This window comes from Gobio gobio (assembly GCF_949357685.1).
Source record: "Gobio gobio genome assembly, chromosome: 16".
Classification (NCBI taxonomy): Eukaryota; Metazoa; Chordata; class Actinopteri; order Cypriniformes; family Gobionidae; genus Gobio; species Gobio gobio.
In genome coordinates, this window is record NC_137109.1 from 34,194,962 (window position 1) to 34,213,144 (window position 18,183).

At 37.6% G+C, this 18,183-nt stretch overlaps 1 protein-coding gene across 3 annotated transcripts in view; it reads left to right on the forward strand.

Annotated features, from left to right (window-relative positions):
* Positions 1 to 18,183, forward strand: part of pcdh1b (protocadherin 1b) — a 174,484-nt gene that overhangs the window by 99,931 nt on the left and 56,370 nt on the right. For all 3 annotated transcript variants that reach the window (XM_079839438.1, XM_079839440.1, XM_079839439.1), the window contains exon 4: positions 10,779 to 10,998. In XM_079839438.1, the coding sequence (XP_079695564.1) occupies positions 10,779 to 10,998 (220 nt within the window). The remainder of the gene's footprint in view (positions 1 to 10,778; positions 10,999 to 18,183) is intronic.

Here is an 18,183-nt window from a genome sequence, read left to right on the forward strand (position 1 = left end):
TCTTTACTGCCACTTTTGACAAATGTAATGCATTCTTGCTGAATAAAGCTATTCATTTATTTAAAACAAATTCTTACTTACCCCAAACTTTTGAACGGTATGTATAATGCTACAAAAGCTTTCAATGGTTTGTGTGTAACAATTGACATTTATTTCTATGACGTTAATATTCTTTTTTAGGATTACATTGTGCATTAATAGGCTAAGCAAAACAAATGTGTTTATGTCTGAGAACCTTTTATACATATACCTAACTGCAGACACTGAAATGACATGCACTATGTGGTACAGTTCAAATATTTTGAGTGCCCCTTATTTTCCTAAAGAACCACGATTATTCCTTATTTTCCTTTTCTGAAGATTTGCAACCCTACCATTGTGCTTGATTTGTAAACTAACACATTTTGACACATAGCCAGCTCCATATGTATGGCTTAATAATAGTTTGAAAGTGTCATGGTATGTGCAAGAAGCAAACATCACGTTTTACCAATGAATCTGGGTTGGATATTGCCCTGAAACAAGATACTAGCAGACTATCTTAGGCTGGCTTATCCTGTGTTTTAAGTAAGGTAGTATGTGTTTTCCAAGGAAAGAGGAAGATAAATAAGTTTCAGTGCACAATTGTTCCACTTTAGTTGATATAACCATAAATTTGCATCAGCCAGCATCGTGGCATTAATCGCAGAAGTCTGATAAAAGACTATGTATACCTTTTGTATGCATCATTTCAATGTTTATATTACAGCCTCAAAGGGCCAATAGTCATTTAATGTAGCAATTGCTCAATTCCTTCAAACACAAAGAACATTGAGAGAGATTAACTAGTGAGCTGTTACGCTGTGGAATCGTAGTATCGTTTAAAGAGAGGGGGGTATCAGGTTTTGTGAGTTTCTGTGTGTTTGTTTTCTGAAGTTTGCCTGAGGGAAAACATATATCTGAACAGCTTAAGAACTCACCCTCTCTTTGTAAGTGCATGCTTTTAAAATAATTAACTTCAGTTGAACCTAGTGTATGCTAAAATATGTGCGTGTGTGGGTCAGGTTTACTATCCACACACAGTTGGTCCCTGCAAGATCAGTAAAACCTTACATCAACTAGATTGTGAGGACCATAAACATGCTAAGTAATGTCTTAATGAATATCTAAAAATGCAGAAAGGTTTCTCTGAGGGTAGTTTAATGGCATAGAAAATACTGTAGCATTATCTCATTATAGAAGACAATGAAAAGTCCCCAGCATGATAGAGTAGCATAGGTATAATAGTTCCCTCTTGAAAAAACAAACAAACAAACAGTAAATGCTGGTTAGGTATGCTGGTTTAAGCTGGTTTAAGCTTATCAAGTGCTGCTCCCAAGAAACTAGCTCCAGCTCAGGACCAACTTAAACCAGCTCATGACCAACTAAGGACCAGCATAAAGCAGCTCAAACCAGTTGGTTTGCTTCAAAACATACCTAACCAGCATATGCTGTTTTTATTTTCAAAAGGGTTGTCTCTTTATGGGCCTACAGTGGATTTTTTTTCTCTTCCCCACCTGCCTTCAGCATTACTTAGAGAGAGAGAAATAGAGAGAGAGAGAGAGAGAGAGAGAGAGAGAGAGAGAGATAAAGAGAGAAAGTACAAGAGATGGAAATATGCTTTTCTTTAATGTTTTTGCCACTCTTGTCTATAAAATGAAAGACAATGGAGATTTGAGTTGTCAAGATATGAGATATATAAGTGGATAATAATGACTGAAATTTAAGACTATTGAAAACATTTGTGTCATTTGGAATCCCCATTCACTTTCATTATTATGGAAAATAGCTCAACATTTTGTAAAATGTCTCTTTTTTTCCAAAAAATAAAATCATATAAGCCTACATTAGTTCAAAAGTTTGAGGGTTGGAAATAACTTTTAATGCTTTTGAAATAAGTCATTTTTTTGTTACCAGTATTTGATGAATAGAAAGTTCAAACCAACAGCATTTATTTGAAATAGAAATCTTTTGTAACAATTTAAACTGTCTCTTTTGATAAATTTAATGCATTCGTGCTGAATAAAAGTGTTATTTAAAAATCTTACTGGCCCTAAACTTTTGAATGCTTGTGTAGGATTGGAACAATAAATAATGATCGAATATTAATATGTTGGGTGAACCGTCCCTGTAAACATGTTTTTGTTTTAGTTTTTTTGTACTTGTTCGGTGGAGGATGATGCTATAGTGAAATGCATATCGCCAAAGTATTTGCACATGACTTCTTGTATCTTTCATTTTTTGGGGGTGGATTTGAGTTTGCATGGATATTGGAATTAACATTTTCTGTTTGATTCTTATAGGAGAAACTTGTAGCAGAGCTCAGGTGTTTTAATACCAGTTCACAATTGTCCCCCAGATGCCTGTGCGTGTGTGTGTGAGCGTGTGCACTCGCTGATCGGAAATACCCTTGACACTGTAACTTCCAGAGTAATCTAAACTGAGCTGATAAGTGTGTGATTGGCATGCTGCCGTTGTGTTGCCAGCGATATCGGAGCGCTTGAGAGCTGATATGTTTGGTGCATTGAGGCAGTAAATTGAAAATATATTCACAGACACTCTTGATGTTTTTAAAGTTGATTTGTTGTGTTGAAGTGAGATTTGGGGGGCTATGTGCGTATGTGTGAAAATGCTGGCGTCGCTCTACCTCAGTCAGTACTGTAGTGTATCCATCACAGACCCCTGTTGCCATGGCAAACCTTCAGGACCGTCACTTCGTGTTGCGTTTAGCTGCACCTCAGGTCATGTGAAAGGAATTCAAATGATAACACAACTGAATATTGGCGAATATCGTGTGTGTATTTAACCATGTGGTCAAAACAAGGCATTGTTAGATATTTATAGTTTTTTTAAAATTATATATATATATATATATGAGGTCTTTGTAATTCATTCTTAGTCATCTCTAGTCTGACCACTCATTTCCATTTTGAGTTATGTTTAGTAGGTCACACTTAATTTCCATCTTAAATTTACATAATGGCCATTTATTTTGCAAAACAGACATACCACATCTGTAACAGTGACGGAAACATGCATTTGAAGGCATGATAAAATGAAGTTCTGTACAAATTCTTGTAGCTTTTGATAGCTAATTTAACATGGAAAAATGACAATCTGGCCGCCTATAGCTAAGACACCAGCACCATCCGAAATGTGCCTTGGCGGAGCATTTTCCGAGCATGTCTGTTCGAGTGCCTGTTAGAGGTTGTTAGTCTTAAGTCAGGTGATTGGGCAGCTGCTGTCTGCTCACATCTCATCTCTCTAATCTACAGGCAAAGTTTAGGCCTGCGCCTCTGGCTGCTATCTGAATAAGACACACATGCTAATGTAGCATTAGGAGCCCGTGACGCTAAGGCAGTGGATAGGAAGAGAGGGAGGGAGGGACGGAGTGTGTGACGAAGGTATAGAGAGTTGAGTGTTGTCTTCCTGTTCCTCGGGGTGGGTGGGGGGGGGGGGGGGGGGTGTATCTGCTGAAAGCCTCCAAGAGTGCAAATTAGTCTTCACTCGATTAGCAATAATGTAGGGGTATATATCTGTGAGTTTTGACGGTGATATGCTGTCTTTCTGAAGAGAAAGTCATTTAAGACCACGTACCCTCTGGGTTTTTGGGTCAGTCCGGCAACCCATTTTATATTGTAATCTGTAATTATAATGTATTATTGTTCAGCCTGCTCTCATGAAAATGTGTATCTTTAGCATAAATTGTATTTATCATGCGATGTATACGGCAAAAAGATTTTTTACATACATATGATACGCAGTTTTCGTATGCATATGATACGCACATTATTACGTGTTATATGCACGTAACCCACACCACTAAACCTACCCAACACACAGAGAAATAGGGTGTCAAAATTGTACCTTTAGGGGTACAACAGCTTGTCGCCCGGGCAGTACCCTTAAAAGGACACATTTGTACCTTTTTTACCACAAAAAGGTTCATATTAGGACCTTAAGGTGCGTATTTGTACTCCAAGGTACTAATATGCACCTTTTAGGAGTAAAACGGGTACAAATATGTCCTTTTAAGGGTACTGTCCCAGCGACAAGTTGTTGTACCCCTAAAGGTACAATTTTGACACCCTATTTCTCTGTGTGAAGCGTAATATATGCACGTACCCTACACCACTAAACCTACCCAATGGGGTGACAATGCGTATCATATGCACGTAAAAACTCATTTTGGCATATAAATTGCACGATAAATAAAATGTTTGCTATATATACGCATTTCATGGGAACGTGTTGAATTGTTAGTGCTTTCAAATAGATATATACAGTCTTGCTCAAAAGTGTAACAATATATATATATATTTTTTTTTTTTACTGTCCTGAATAAGATATTTTACATACAATATGTTTACAGAAGGAAACAGGATGCATTAAGAGCCGGTGGGTGAACACTTTTGAACAGGAAGAAGATGTCCAAGTTTGTCTTATTTTGTTTAAATATACATATATATATTTAATTTACTCCCTTTGGAAGCAACAGAAGATATATGTTTTGTCAAAGACTAAATCCAGATCGGATTCAGAACGATGATCAAACACAGATGAAGTAGATCGAGTCACCACTAATGCTCGACATTTCATTCAGTAACATTAGATAGTTTTGATTTATATGCTGTTTAATGTCGATGATCTCATTAATTTACATATGCCTCTGCTTACATATGATCGCTTGTTTTGCGTCTTCTTCGCCTGTGTTTTGATCAGGAGATTCTGTACTCATTCAGAATTTGTGTAATAGTGCCCCCTAGCGTTTAACAGTGAAAACACAGAAACCCGGAAAATGTATTTGGTGGGGAAGCGCTTTCTCACAAATAACGGAAAATTCTGTGTTTGACGGTGAAAGAGTTAATGCATCATGTTTTCTTGTGGAGCATCAGTGAATGTCTGAACCTTTTTTAGTAGTTGTGTTTGAGTCCCTCAATTGAAAATCTCAAAATCACTGCTGGAAAGGGTTAAAATATGCAAATGATGATTGAAAACTGAAGAATTTGCAGGATATGGAGGATTTTTGAAGGACATTGGACAGTTTAACTGCTCCGGACTAACAAGAGACTCATGAACAACCATCACAAAACAAAAACACACTCTAAAAAAAAATGGTGCAATATGGCACTAAAAGTGGTTCTTGGCTCGTAATCATAGGGGAACCACTTTTGGTGCTATATAGCGGCATATCTTAACATGTTCTGTATATGATAGCGGTACTATTTAGCACCTCAGTCAGCGGTGCTGTATAGCACCTCAGCCAAAGAACCGCTGAAGAACCACTGAAGCACCAAGATTGGTGCTATACAGCACTTAAAGAGGTGCCCTATGAATACGAGCCAATAACTCCTTTTATTGCCATTTAGCACCATTTTTTGTTAGAGTGCAGCATTAAGAATCAAGGGTACATAACATTTTGAAAAAATTGTCTTGTGGACTATATGTAAACATATTTATCTTCAGAACAGTACTAAATAAAAATAACATTTGTATTTGTATGATTTGGTTAATTGTTCTGCAAATTGTTTACATTTGCACAGATTCTGCAATGGGTGTGTAAACTTTTGAAAAAGACTGTACAGCGATATATCAATATGTTAAATTAGATGTGGTTAATCAATTCGACATCACTACTAATTATATTATATTTTGTATTATATGATAGATAGAGATAAACAAATGAGAATGATCACAGATTACTAGCCTTACCCAGGTATTATAAACTTCTTTAGCAGGATGCAGCCTCAGTATGACAGATGGACTGGTGACGTCAAGAAATTCATTATAGAGGAGAATGAATGTTACACAGACCAATATTTCTTTGGAATGACATGCAGAGATGTGTATTAAGAAATGAAATAGGTCAGTTTTGACTTCACGTTGACTTTAAGAATAAGTTCAGTGTCATTCCAACCCAATCGCATGAATCACTCTCTCCATTTTTTATTCTTCACCTTATCTGTTCATCTCACTCCTTCTCTCCTGTTTGGCTTGCCAGTGCCTCGGTATCTCCATCCCTCATAGTCACCGAATTCACTCCCACTTTCGTCTCTCTGCACTCTTGTCTCTCTCTACAGATCTTTCTGATGCTGTTAACAGGAATCAAAGCTTTTCTGCAGTTAGAGGACTGATGCAGGTACTTGAGTCCCACAGGTGCATTTTCCCAGCTAACCAATCCCGTCCTCAGGCATAGCTGTCATTCCTTACATAACTCAACCCTGGCACCTGCCCTCTAGCTTGGAACAGAGGGAGGGAGAGTAAGACCGACAGCATAAGGGAGGGAAAGGGGAGGTTAGTAGTGGGAGCTGGTTTTGTTTGTGAGTGAGTGCTGTCTTAGCTGGGGGCTAAAATAGTAGAAATACACCAAGAGGGGGAACAAAAGCAGCTTTTGCAGAAAGTACAGAGAAAGAACCCCCCCCCCCCCACACACACACACACACACGCACACACAGCACTCGAAACCTTCTCTATATTCTGGTCCACTTTCTCTTTTACTCACCTCAGTTTGAGAATGAGATACAAGAATCTTATTATCATAGCAGTGCATCCACTGTCTCATCTCTGCATATGTGTTTGTGTGAGAGTATGGATTATAGTCTCACAAAATAGCCCTTCACTGCCTTATCCTCACGGAGAGAGAAAACTAATGAGGAACAGAACACAATGAAACGCACACAGAAAGATACAGATGCACAGATCCAATAAGCTTAGAGCGGCTTGTCTGGTATTATTCACCTCCCCTCTTACTGAACAGGGAGGACAATAGACCAGTGTGTTAGTGTATCCATCTACACGCACCCACCGGAGACTCTGCACACTCCTGTTTATCAGCGTAAGGGGAGGGCAGGCTTTGTAGCAGATACAGCTAGAGGACTAAAAATTAATCCCTCAGCAAAAACTATTCACCCCTCTGAATAGAAGTTTTGTGCTTTACACAAATGTGCACTGTGTGGCTTATCTTTATTTTATCTGAAGCGGGTGGAGGAGATGAGCCATGTGTTGGGAGTGGTAAAAAAGTCAGGCCAAAGTGTTACATGCAGCAGCCGAAGGTTTTGAAGCCTCCCTTGAGCCTTTGCATGCATCACGATGGTGGAAAGCTCGACTAACGCCCATCTACCGTTACATCAGATGCACTTAAGTATTGGCTAATTATCTCCAGCTAGTCCTTTTCCATTCATTAAAGTTAGCAACTGCAACACACATGCAATATAGGTGATGTGTCCTCATTAATGGACTTATGGAAGAATATTTCTTGTTTGTGTGGTGGAAATCTCCATTCACCCATACTGAAATCCTGTGTATTATGTTGCAGCATATTCAGTTGAAAATAAAAGTTAACTTAATATTTTTTGCTTAATAAAGCAACAAACCACCCAAGCAGAGGCAAATTTTTTGTCTTATATATGTATATATATATGTATGTATGTATGTATGTATGTATGTATATGTATGTATGTATATATGTATACTATTATATGTATACTATTATACTGTATATATATATACACTATTATACTATATATATAGAGAGATTTGTAAATAAATTAATGCTTTTTAATTAGCAAGGACACATTAAATTGAAAGTAAAGATTAAAAAAATACAATAATTTGTATATTCATCAAAGGCTTCCTAAAAAAGTATCATCGCTTCCACAAAAAAAAAAAAAAATAAATAAAAATAATAAAAATAATAATAATAATAATAATAATAATAAATAATATAATAAAAAGCACCACATCACCATATTTGAATGATATCTGAATGATGACACTGAAGACTGGAGTAATGACTGAAAATTCAAGTTTGCCATAAAAGGACTAAATTACATTTTAAAATTGTAATAGAATTTCACAATATTACTGTTTTTACTGTATTTTTCAACAAATAAATGAAAGCATGAGTGACTTCTTTCATAAGCATTAAAACTCTTCACAATACAAAACATTTGAATGTTGTGTAATAATTTGCCTCAGTCACATTTACCAATTATTCAGCTGAGTAATAGAATTAATTAGCGTAAATAGACTTATTTAGACTTAAATTCATGTGTAGTCACAGGTGTGCATACAAAAGTAGCTGATTCAATCAGATTATCAGTCAACTGTGTTTCAAAATAAGTCATGCTATTTACTTCGGTAAAAATAGGTTAAAAAAAAAGTCATAAAATCATCTTGGAACAGCTTATATGGCTTGAAATTGTGTTGAACTTTGCACATCAATTACAAATGTGTAAAATTTACAGCACTTTAGAAAATTGCAATTAGAGAAAAGCAGACCTAGAGTAATGACACCCCGCTGAACAATAGTCATTTCTTTCAGCAAATGTAAAAGCATCACATTCACAGCGGTATAGTCATTATCTATCCTCTGAGCAACATTTATGAGATATGACAACAGCCAATGGGAAACACTTATGTTCTGAACGGCAGGGTCATCTGGTCTGTCTTGAGAAATGCTTCGTGTTCTCCAGGAGCCCTTCATTGTCACCAGTAAATAGTGTGAGATTAAGAGAAGTGAGTTCAGTGATTTCTTTATGTGTTGCTTTAGGAGTTTCTCCTTGCACTCAGAAATCATCAGCAAGCAGCTTTGGGTATTCAGAGCGGAGTGTTACACAAGAAAATGTTTATCTTGTAAATCTAACCAAAACAAACATCACAGCTTAGCTCTCAAACTGAATGTGTGGAGGTGAAGAGGAGGCTGAGAAGTGGAAAGGGAGGGAGAAATAAAGTGGTTGTGTTTCCCTGTGGCATCTCCACAGCATGGCACGAGGGAGAGAGAAAGAGAGAGTCAGAAAATAAAAAGAGAAATGTGGTAGAGGAGCATCTCTGTATTATTGATAACAGCGAGAGGATGAGTAGAGTTCTTCTACTTGTTTCTACTTTCCCACTCCCTTTCTCTCGCTCTCTCTGAAGGTTTGTGGTTTGTGATTGGTATGTGGAGGGGTGGATGTGCCTCGGAGAGCTGGGTGGCTGACAGTGGTCTCTGTCTAGCTCCAAATGCCAATTTGCGAGCTGTCTCATTCCATCTTGACGAAATGTCCTATTCTCTCGTCGGTGCCGCTGGAGGGAGGGGTGGGGTGTGAAGTGGGCTTCTCCTGTGGGAGAGCTGTGGCTTCTATCAACCTTATCAAACCTGGCTTCTGCAGTCACACTGGATTTAGCTAACACTTGCTTAATACACTCCTCACTGAGCCTTAGGTGTGTGTGTGTGTGTGTGTGTGTGTGTGTGTGAGAGAGAGAGAGAGAGAGAGAGAGAGTGTGTGTTTAGGTCTCTGTGTGTATGACTCTGGGATACACAGCGAGGTTGTGCTGAGGGATTTGCTCTTGAGAAGGATACAAACATATTATGTAAATGTAAGGGAAATAACCTATGTGGAATTGCTAATGGCTGTGGATATTCATAAAGATGAAATTTGAGTTACTACAATTACTACATAGATCAATATTGCCTCTGCTATTAGTATATGTTTCTTTGGATGGAAAGTTTGGGGTCAGTGTGAATTTTTATTTTTTTTTTATTTTTAAGGATGTCTCTAACGCACACCAAGTCTGCATTTCGTATTATTATCAGTGATGAAAAAAGTTGTGCACTTAAAGTTATTTATTCAGAGCAAATATTATATATTTTTTATTTGAATTTAATTGTAATCATTTTTGATTTTCTAAAAAAATGTGAATGTTTATTGATTGGATCCATCTTTCTTGCCAAGTCTCTATCATATTCTGGTCTCTCAAAATATTATTTCGCCAGGTTAAAATTCAGATTTCTTAAGAAATAGCACCTCTTTTTTTTATAATTCTCAACTAATGCTGTAAACTATATATGGTAGTCAGTTGGTACTAGCCTACACTAGGCTGTAATATTGAAGGTTAAAATTAACTAATTTAAATACAAACATCAATTACAAGGATGTTTTTTTAATAATAATAAAGTTATAATAATAACCCTACAATTGCATAATCATATTTCTACTCCAATTAGTTTTTTGAAATATAAACATTTAAATGGCGGCAGTCATAAAAATGTGACGTATTTATTCAAACATGCATTAATATTGAAGAACATTAAAATGATAATGAATAGCCTATATAATGTGGTGCATATATTTATCAAAATCAGCTCTAGAGAATTTTTCTAGCTTACTAACGGGTTTATGGACACTGAATGTTTTTATGAGGTAAATGTGACATTACGTGACATTGTTCACAAGCTGTTTTATTGATGTCTTTCCGCAGTTGAAACACTGAGCGATTACATGTGACGTGATAAGGATTTCAGTACGTTGTACTCTATCTTTTAACACACCTTCAGACGTTTATTAATGTCTTCTCTTCTCTTGAGCTGAGCTACGTGTTGTGTCACGCCACAACGCCAAAACGGTTCATTTTTTAAATATTTCGTAATAAAATGGACGTAATTTGAAATCTGAAACTGTTTCATATCAAAAGTAACAAAGCACAAATATTATTGCGATTTATTGGATGGGAGGGGCTCTACAAAATTCCATTCATTTATCAACTGGAAACAGGATTAACTAATCGATTCTTTGGATTTTAAGATCATTTTTATCCAGCCCTAGTTAGCAGCGCTAAATATGTGAACTATAAACTGATCAATATGACTTTTTTATTCAATGTACATAATTGTTCTCTTGTATTAGAATGAAATCCATTCACTCATTCACCAAGATACCTGATGATGTCATCATTATGCACACTGACCTTTGACCTCTCTCTCTGTCTCTGTCAAATCACAGCTCCCGCATCGCAGAGTGACCTTCTCCACAGCCAATCAGGCGCAAGATCTGCAGGATCCCTCTCAGCACAGTTACTATGACAGCGGTCTGGAAGAGTCAGAGACACCCAGCAGTAAGAGCTCTTCAGGGCCCCGTATCGGCCCCCTCGCCCTACCCGAAGACCACTATGAACGCACCACCCCGGACGGCAGCATCGGAGAGATGGAACACCCCGAGAACGGTAAGAAGAGGTGGAGTGTCCCCCTCCCTTTTATTATCACTCTTCTACTTCCTTTTCAGTTTAAGTAACAGTTGGTAATGAGCGGTTTACTTTTATACCTTTCACTCATGTCCGTTTTACTTTAAAACAAAAATATATATATATATATATATATATATATATATATATATATATATATATATATAAAATAAGGCCAATCTGAATCTTAGGCAATGTGACCTAAATGTCAGGATTTAAGCAAATTAACTAAGGATTTGAATATGTTTTCTGTTCAAACTGTATAGACTCTGTCAACACTCATATACGTGTATAAAAAACATTAATTCTTGGCAAGATATTGCAATGACCCAGTCATATTAACACACACACGCACACACACACAGCTAGAAAACCTGATTTAATCCTTCTATGTTGTAGCTGTAGGGATCAGCTACTTCTCCTAAAATGTGGGAGGGCCTCTCCTTTCTGCTCAGGCGACCAAACAAACCAAGAATCCACAGCAACAGCCTCTGAAAGGGTTGAAGTCATAGCCAAAAGACAGGCCTGCATTTAGTATTTCAATTACAGTAGAATTATTCAGTGCTGTGTATGTGTACACACAACACACACTCTCAAAGTCTTATTTGGGGTTCAATACAAGTCGAGTTCAGTGAACAGCACTTGTGCCACTATGTTATGTCCTTCCTTAAAAAAAGGGTTACAATATGAGGGCTAGTGTGTGGAATTTTTTAAGAAATATTTTTTTTATTCAGCCAGGATGCATTCAATTTGACAGTAAATGCTTTTTACATGGTTAAAAAAAATAATAATTCAAATAAATGCTGTTATTTTGAACTTTCTATTCATAAAAATGTTTCACAGTTTCCATTAAAATATTAAACAGCACAACTGTTTTATTGACGATAATACACAGGTTTTATTTTTGAAAATTACCTTTCATGTAGTGTGTAACATAGTTCTAAGTGAATGAAAACAGCCTGCAAAGTTTTAAATCTGAAAGTGCAGCGCATATAAAGTTATTGTCTCTCAAAAGTAAGAGTCGACTCTGAGTCAATAAAACAAATCGCTTTTTCGAGTTCTAAGACGTTTCGTTGTGACGTCGTGACGAAACATTAGCATATTGCCTGTCCACTTATTGCGCGCGCACGCCACACAGAGACCAGGGAAACCTTGAACACTGCAGCGGATACTGGATAGCATCATGTCGAGAAGACGCTGTGCTCTACAATGAGTTTATTGTGTTTCATATTGTGTATGTATCTTGCTAACTAGCTAACTCACGTTATTACCGTCTTCCTGAAATACTACTGTAAATCAGCTGTGGGCTGCACTATTACCTAAAACTGTGTCTATTAATGCAGATTGTCTGTCTTTTTTGGAGTAAAGATAAAGGATGGAGCAAGATTTGTTTAGCGAACGTTAATGTTTACATCCGCTGGGCTAATGTATGCACTGTTATTGATACAGTTCCCACATGTGCACCGCAATACATTAGACACACACACACGTTAATGCTGATGGTGAGGAATTGCAGTTGAAACATTAAACCTTAAACTGAGTAGCATCACTGAGAAATGTCCTGCTCAAGGTTTATGTTGAAAAATTTGTTATTTTATTGTCATCCTCATTTCAGACTCGCACTGGGATTGATGTAAAATCACGTCATCATTACTGTCTTTACAGTGTGTACTATCAATGAGCTTTAGAAACAGGAAGCCTCCTGAACGTAGTTGGCAATCATGTTTCCGAAATACGCGCTGTACGCGGTAGACCAATCACAACAAACTGGCCCATCTGGCCAATCAGAGCAGAGTAGGCTCGTGGAAAGGAGGGATTTAGAGAGACTGATTCATCCGTCATGTCGTTTGAGAATCATTGAACATTGTGGTGATGTGCAATGTATATTATGAGAAAATTAAACTGTTTGTTGACCTTTTAAGCATGTAAACCTGTTGTAGGAGACCTCCAAATGAAAATTAGGAAACTTTATAATAGCATAATAGGGGTACTTTAAAGGGAAAAGTTTGAATTAAAAAAATTATTTTTTTAAATATATTTCATCTCTTTAAAATACTGTAAAAATCTATTTACTATTAGCTCTATTTAGCTTGTTTCTGCCACAGAATAAAACATTTTCAAAGATAATTGCAACGTTTTATCCCACAATTGTGAATTTACATCTCTCAATTCTGACTTTTTTTTCTCAGAGTTGCGAGATATAAAAACGCAATTGCGAGTTATAAAGTCACAACTGCATATTATAAAGTCAGAATTACGAGATTTAAAGTCAGAATTGCAAGTTATAAAGTCAGATTTGCGAGATATAAAGTCAGAATTACAAGTTATAAAGTCAGATTTGCGAGATATAGAGTCATAATTGTGAGTTATAAAGTCATAATTGTGTGATATAAAGTCAGAATTGTGAGTTATAAAGTCAGATTTGTGAGATATAAAGTCATAATTGTGTGATATAAAGTCAGAATTGCGAGTTTTAAAGACAAATTTGTGTGCTATAAAGTCATGATTACGAGATATTACTCGTTTGCAAGTTATAAAGTCCATTTCTGAGGGGATATTGTGAAAAAAATGTCAGAATTGTGAGATACCTTTTTTCTTAAAGAAAAAGTATGCCACAAATGCTGTCATTTGAGCTCAACTTAAGTTAGACATTAAATATTCTGTGATAGAGGCAAGATGCATAGAAAGAGACTGAGAATACTAAGAATCAGCTGAATGAAGTAAAATTGAAGGGAAAAAAGGGAGAAGTATGACTAAGAAAGTGAGGTGGACTAAGGCCTAAATGTCATGGCTGTCTTCCCACATCAGTGCTTTTACTGCAGCTCCAGGACAGTGTGTGCGTGTCTGCAGGGAGGGTCACTCAGACAGGTCTCACTTATGGCATCTGTACACACACAGCTGCACGCAAAAAGCCCCTGGCAGGTGCCACCAACCACAGCCTCACCACACACGCTGAGAAGAAGGGCAGTATGTGTTTCTGTGCATGCAGAAATGAGGTCAGGTGCAATGTGGGTTAGGGGATATTTAACCGATTTGCCCGCTGGTGTTTCCTTAGGATGTGTATATAGGGATGTGCGTGTGTTTGCGTATGTTATCATTGTAGACAGACTCTACTTGTGCCTGTTGACCCTGACTGTAGTGGTTTGTCTTCATGGATTGCTGCCAGATTCCTAGGGTCGACATCGCTGGCGCTGAGTTTTACTGTACTCCCTTACATCGCTGTACACAATAGAGCTAATAAAAGAGCAGGGATCTTAAAATAAATAGTCCCAGCGCTCAAAATGACTTTAGCAGCTGCACAACGCAGCAGTGCTAGTCTATAAATAAAGCGCTGTTCATCAAATGAGCTCTGCTTCATATAGCCACTATGGATAATGCATGGATGTAATGTGTAAAAGAGGGCAGGGTGAGTGGGGAATGAGACTGCTAAGCATGAAGGTGACGGGGCACCTGAGTTTGCACAAACGCGCTGTGATGAGGCTGCCTGGCAACCCCTGATTTGGCTCATGCACCTTTTTAAAGAACACTGTCAAAACATAAGAAATGAGGCAACATATTAGACAATGACTAATGTTGTGAGATATGTATGGTTCATGGAATAAAGCTGCTGCATTCTGTTTCCTTAAAGGTGAAGTGCGTAATCTAGTGGCACCAAACAGACCTCTGAAAATAATTGCAATAAAGTTTCAAAGACTCCCCATCTGCAATTGGAACATTCTGTTCTAAAATCACCTCAGTCAGCAATTCAAACAAGCAGTTTGCAGTTCTATTTGGTGCCACTAGAGACAGAAATGACTCACTTCATGTTTAATTTAATTTGACTCACTTCATGTTTAATTTAATTTAAAATGTACTGCATTAGATATATTCAAGTAGATGTTGACATCAAAAGTTAGGGGTTGATAAGATTTTTTAAATGGTTTTGAAAGAGGTATCTTATGTTCACCAAGGCTGCATTTATTTGATCAAAAATACAGTAAGAACAGTACTACTTAATTATTACAGTAAAATAAATTAACTATTTTCTGTTTTAATATGTGCTAAAAAAGTGTTTCTGTGACGCCAAAGCTATGTTTTCAGCAGTCCAGTCTTCAGCCTCACATGATTCTTTAAAAAATCTGTTGCCCAAGCTACATTTCTTGTGTCAGTGTTATAAACAGTTGTGCTACCTACTATTTTTTAAGACATTTCTTAAGGATTATTTGGTGAATAGAAACAGCATTAATTTGAAATAAAAATCTTGAAATAAAAATCTTTCACGGTTTAGAATTTTAGAATGCTTAAAGGTGAAATGTTATTGTATAATAACTGTTTTCAAGCAGGTTTCCTAAATGCTTCCTCCATCAGCCATTTGCACAAACAGGTTGCCCCGCCCCTGAGCTCACACCAGTGGTTGAGAGGCGCCACAAGCCAAACTTCTCAAACAAAAGCATTTCTTTATGAAAATGCTATAAAACTACAGTGTTTACACTCTTTGGGGAAATCAACCCACAAACGGCACACTTATAGTTGTCTCTGCACATTAAAAAGTATTTTAACACTGCAAAAATTGCACATATCAAATTTAATTAGCTTCAGTGTGTCACTTCACAACAATGTAGGCATGAATAATTTAAAGATGATGTGTGTATTTTTTTCCATGTTGAAATATTTTCTCCAATCCCACTTTAAGGTGCAAAGACAAATATAAATAAGCTATTCGTAGGTTGAGCTCCCCGAATATTTTAAAAACTGCGACCCAAAATATTGTCCTGTTTGTTTGACCTTCTTGACCAGTCCAGTCCATTTATTTCATTCAATTCTGTTTGGTGCCAGCAGTGGCATAGAAAATACACACTTCACCTTTCAATAATTAATTATGAGAATATTTGCAGATAAAACCGTGGTGCATTGTGCAAATGTCCTTGTCAAACAAGATCTTATATTTAGTTTCCTGAATTTGCCAGATCCATTTTAGAAATCCACCTTTATTGTACCTGAGGAAGAGAGTTGGAGATTAAAAAGAGAAATCTCAGATATCTTCACATTTCCGAAGATAATCTTTTGCATTAGACCAACAAGAGTCAGAACAGGCTGTGCCTGGTTCCGCTCTCTCTCCCAGAGACCCCTTCCAGCAAGACAAAGACTCATCTCACTTTCAATGCTCTGAGAAGAGAAAGAACCAAGTATATCCAGTGGGGTGTGACTTAGCAAAACTGTCTAAAAATATCCAGTCACTGTAGAAGACATGGACCAGGTTGTCAATTTTACTTCATGAGTTTGTCTACAATCTTTAAGCTATTAAGGTTAAATGTATTTGGCTTGCTGTCTGCAGTGGGGGGGCTCAAGGAAACAGCTTCAACTTAAGCTTAAATATACCCCCCCCACACACACACACACACACACACAACCCCCAAGACGAAATTATCTTTAGGAACTTTGCTTAAGTTTTTCACGTAATATTTACATTTAATTTCAATTACAGAAAACAATTGGTTTTATACAACACAGGTTAAAAGCTGTGCATCCAATCAAACTAGGTAAAATAATAAATATGTTTTTGTTGCCTTTTGTATTTCTAAACCATTTTGAGTCACCATTATGTTTAAATCCTGTCCCCTGAAATGAAACCACTGCATCGGTAGACCGTGGAGCTCAGTGAGCCCTTGCGAGTTTGGCCCTGGAGAAATGCCGTGATAGCCAACACACAGTAGCTGTTGTTTAGCTAAGATTAGCTTAGATGAAGCAAAATGGACTGAACTCACTCTCTTCCTCTCTCCATCCCTCCCTCTTACTCCATCTCTCCGCCGTAGCTCGCTCCTCTCCAGCTAAATGGAATCATCTCCGTCTGATAATGGAGCGTAATTCCATTACCCCTGCTCAGCGTCCCAAGGGGGGGCATTTCCGCCCGACACCCCCTTCTCTTCCCTAATGTGCTCATTTCCCCTGCCTAATAGAAATGGATGGGTCTGTGGGTCTTCTCTGGGAAGAGTGGGCGAAAGCGGGAGAGACAATGGAGAGAAAGAGATACAGAGGAATAGGGGATGGAGGTGAAATGTTTTGGAGAATAATTTGACGGAATGAGCCGAGATGGAAAAGATGTGACGAGCTCAAAGCAGAAAGTGATTATGCGGTAAAAGCTAGGAACGGCAGGCGTGTGGTTTGATGTCGCTTGTCTGAGTGAGATGCTGCCTGAGCATTTATGAGCAGTTATGGATCTATTTGAATTTCTGTCTCTCATCTCTCCTCTAAAGACAGACCTAGTGTTCGTATCAGCCGACTGGTAATGGCTTCCTCAAACAAGCAAACAAACAAACAAAAAACAAACGAACGGTCTGCGCATCTAAACAGAAGAAAGGCCTTTTGAACATCTGTGCAGTTGTCAGGGTTCATTTCTCAAGAGCCTCTCAAAGGCAGTCGCGGAGCGCTCTAACGTTGCACAAAGCGTCCATTACGCCCTCGTTTAGGAGAGCAAATAGGCTGCCGTTTTCCCGCCATCACGCCCATATCAGGGGAAACGAAGGCAATCATTCGTCTCAAATGAGCAAACAAGCCATCTCCATAACGGCAACATCCAATCTGTCCCGTACCATTAAATCAGGCCACTTTTTTTAGCTGGAAAACAGGAAAATTGTTTTGACGTTTCGATGCACTGAACCGGATGTACACACATAGAGGGAAAAAAACGAGAGTGATTTGAGTTGTTTTTAATGCTTCTAACTAACCACAGACGGCATTTCCACCGCTGACAATTTGCCCAGAGATTTTGCGATGGTAAACATGAATTACACAGAAATGCAACCATTTTAGATGATTCTTGAGGCAGGGTATTCAATCTCCTTCCCACGTCTCAACATGAGTCTTTAAAGAGAATTGCGTGATAATGTCTAGAACATTTATATTAAATGCAAACCTTGATTAGTTAAGACTGGGGTAATGTATTTATGATTATGTCTGTCAGGCTCATCCTTTAATTACAGACGTTATGCGGCTTTCCTTTAACGTTCATCAGAGATTCTGAATCAATCCTCCCTCAGCCTTCAATTCCATTCATATTTATTTAATCTATCACATCAAACCATAAACAATGAACATAACTAAACACAGAAAGGCTAACGTAATCCTGCTCCACAATGACTAATTGATCAGAACCTTTTATGATGCCAGAAATATGCACCTTGCCACTTT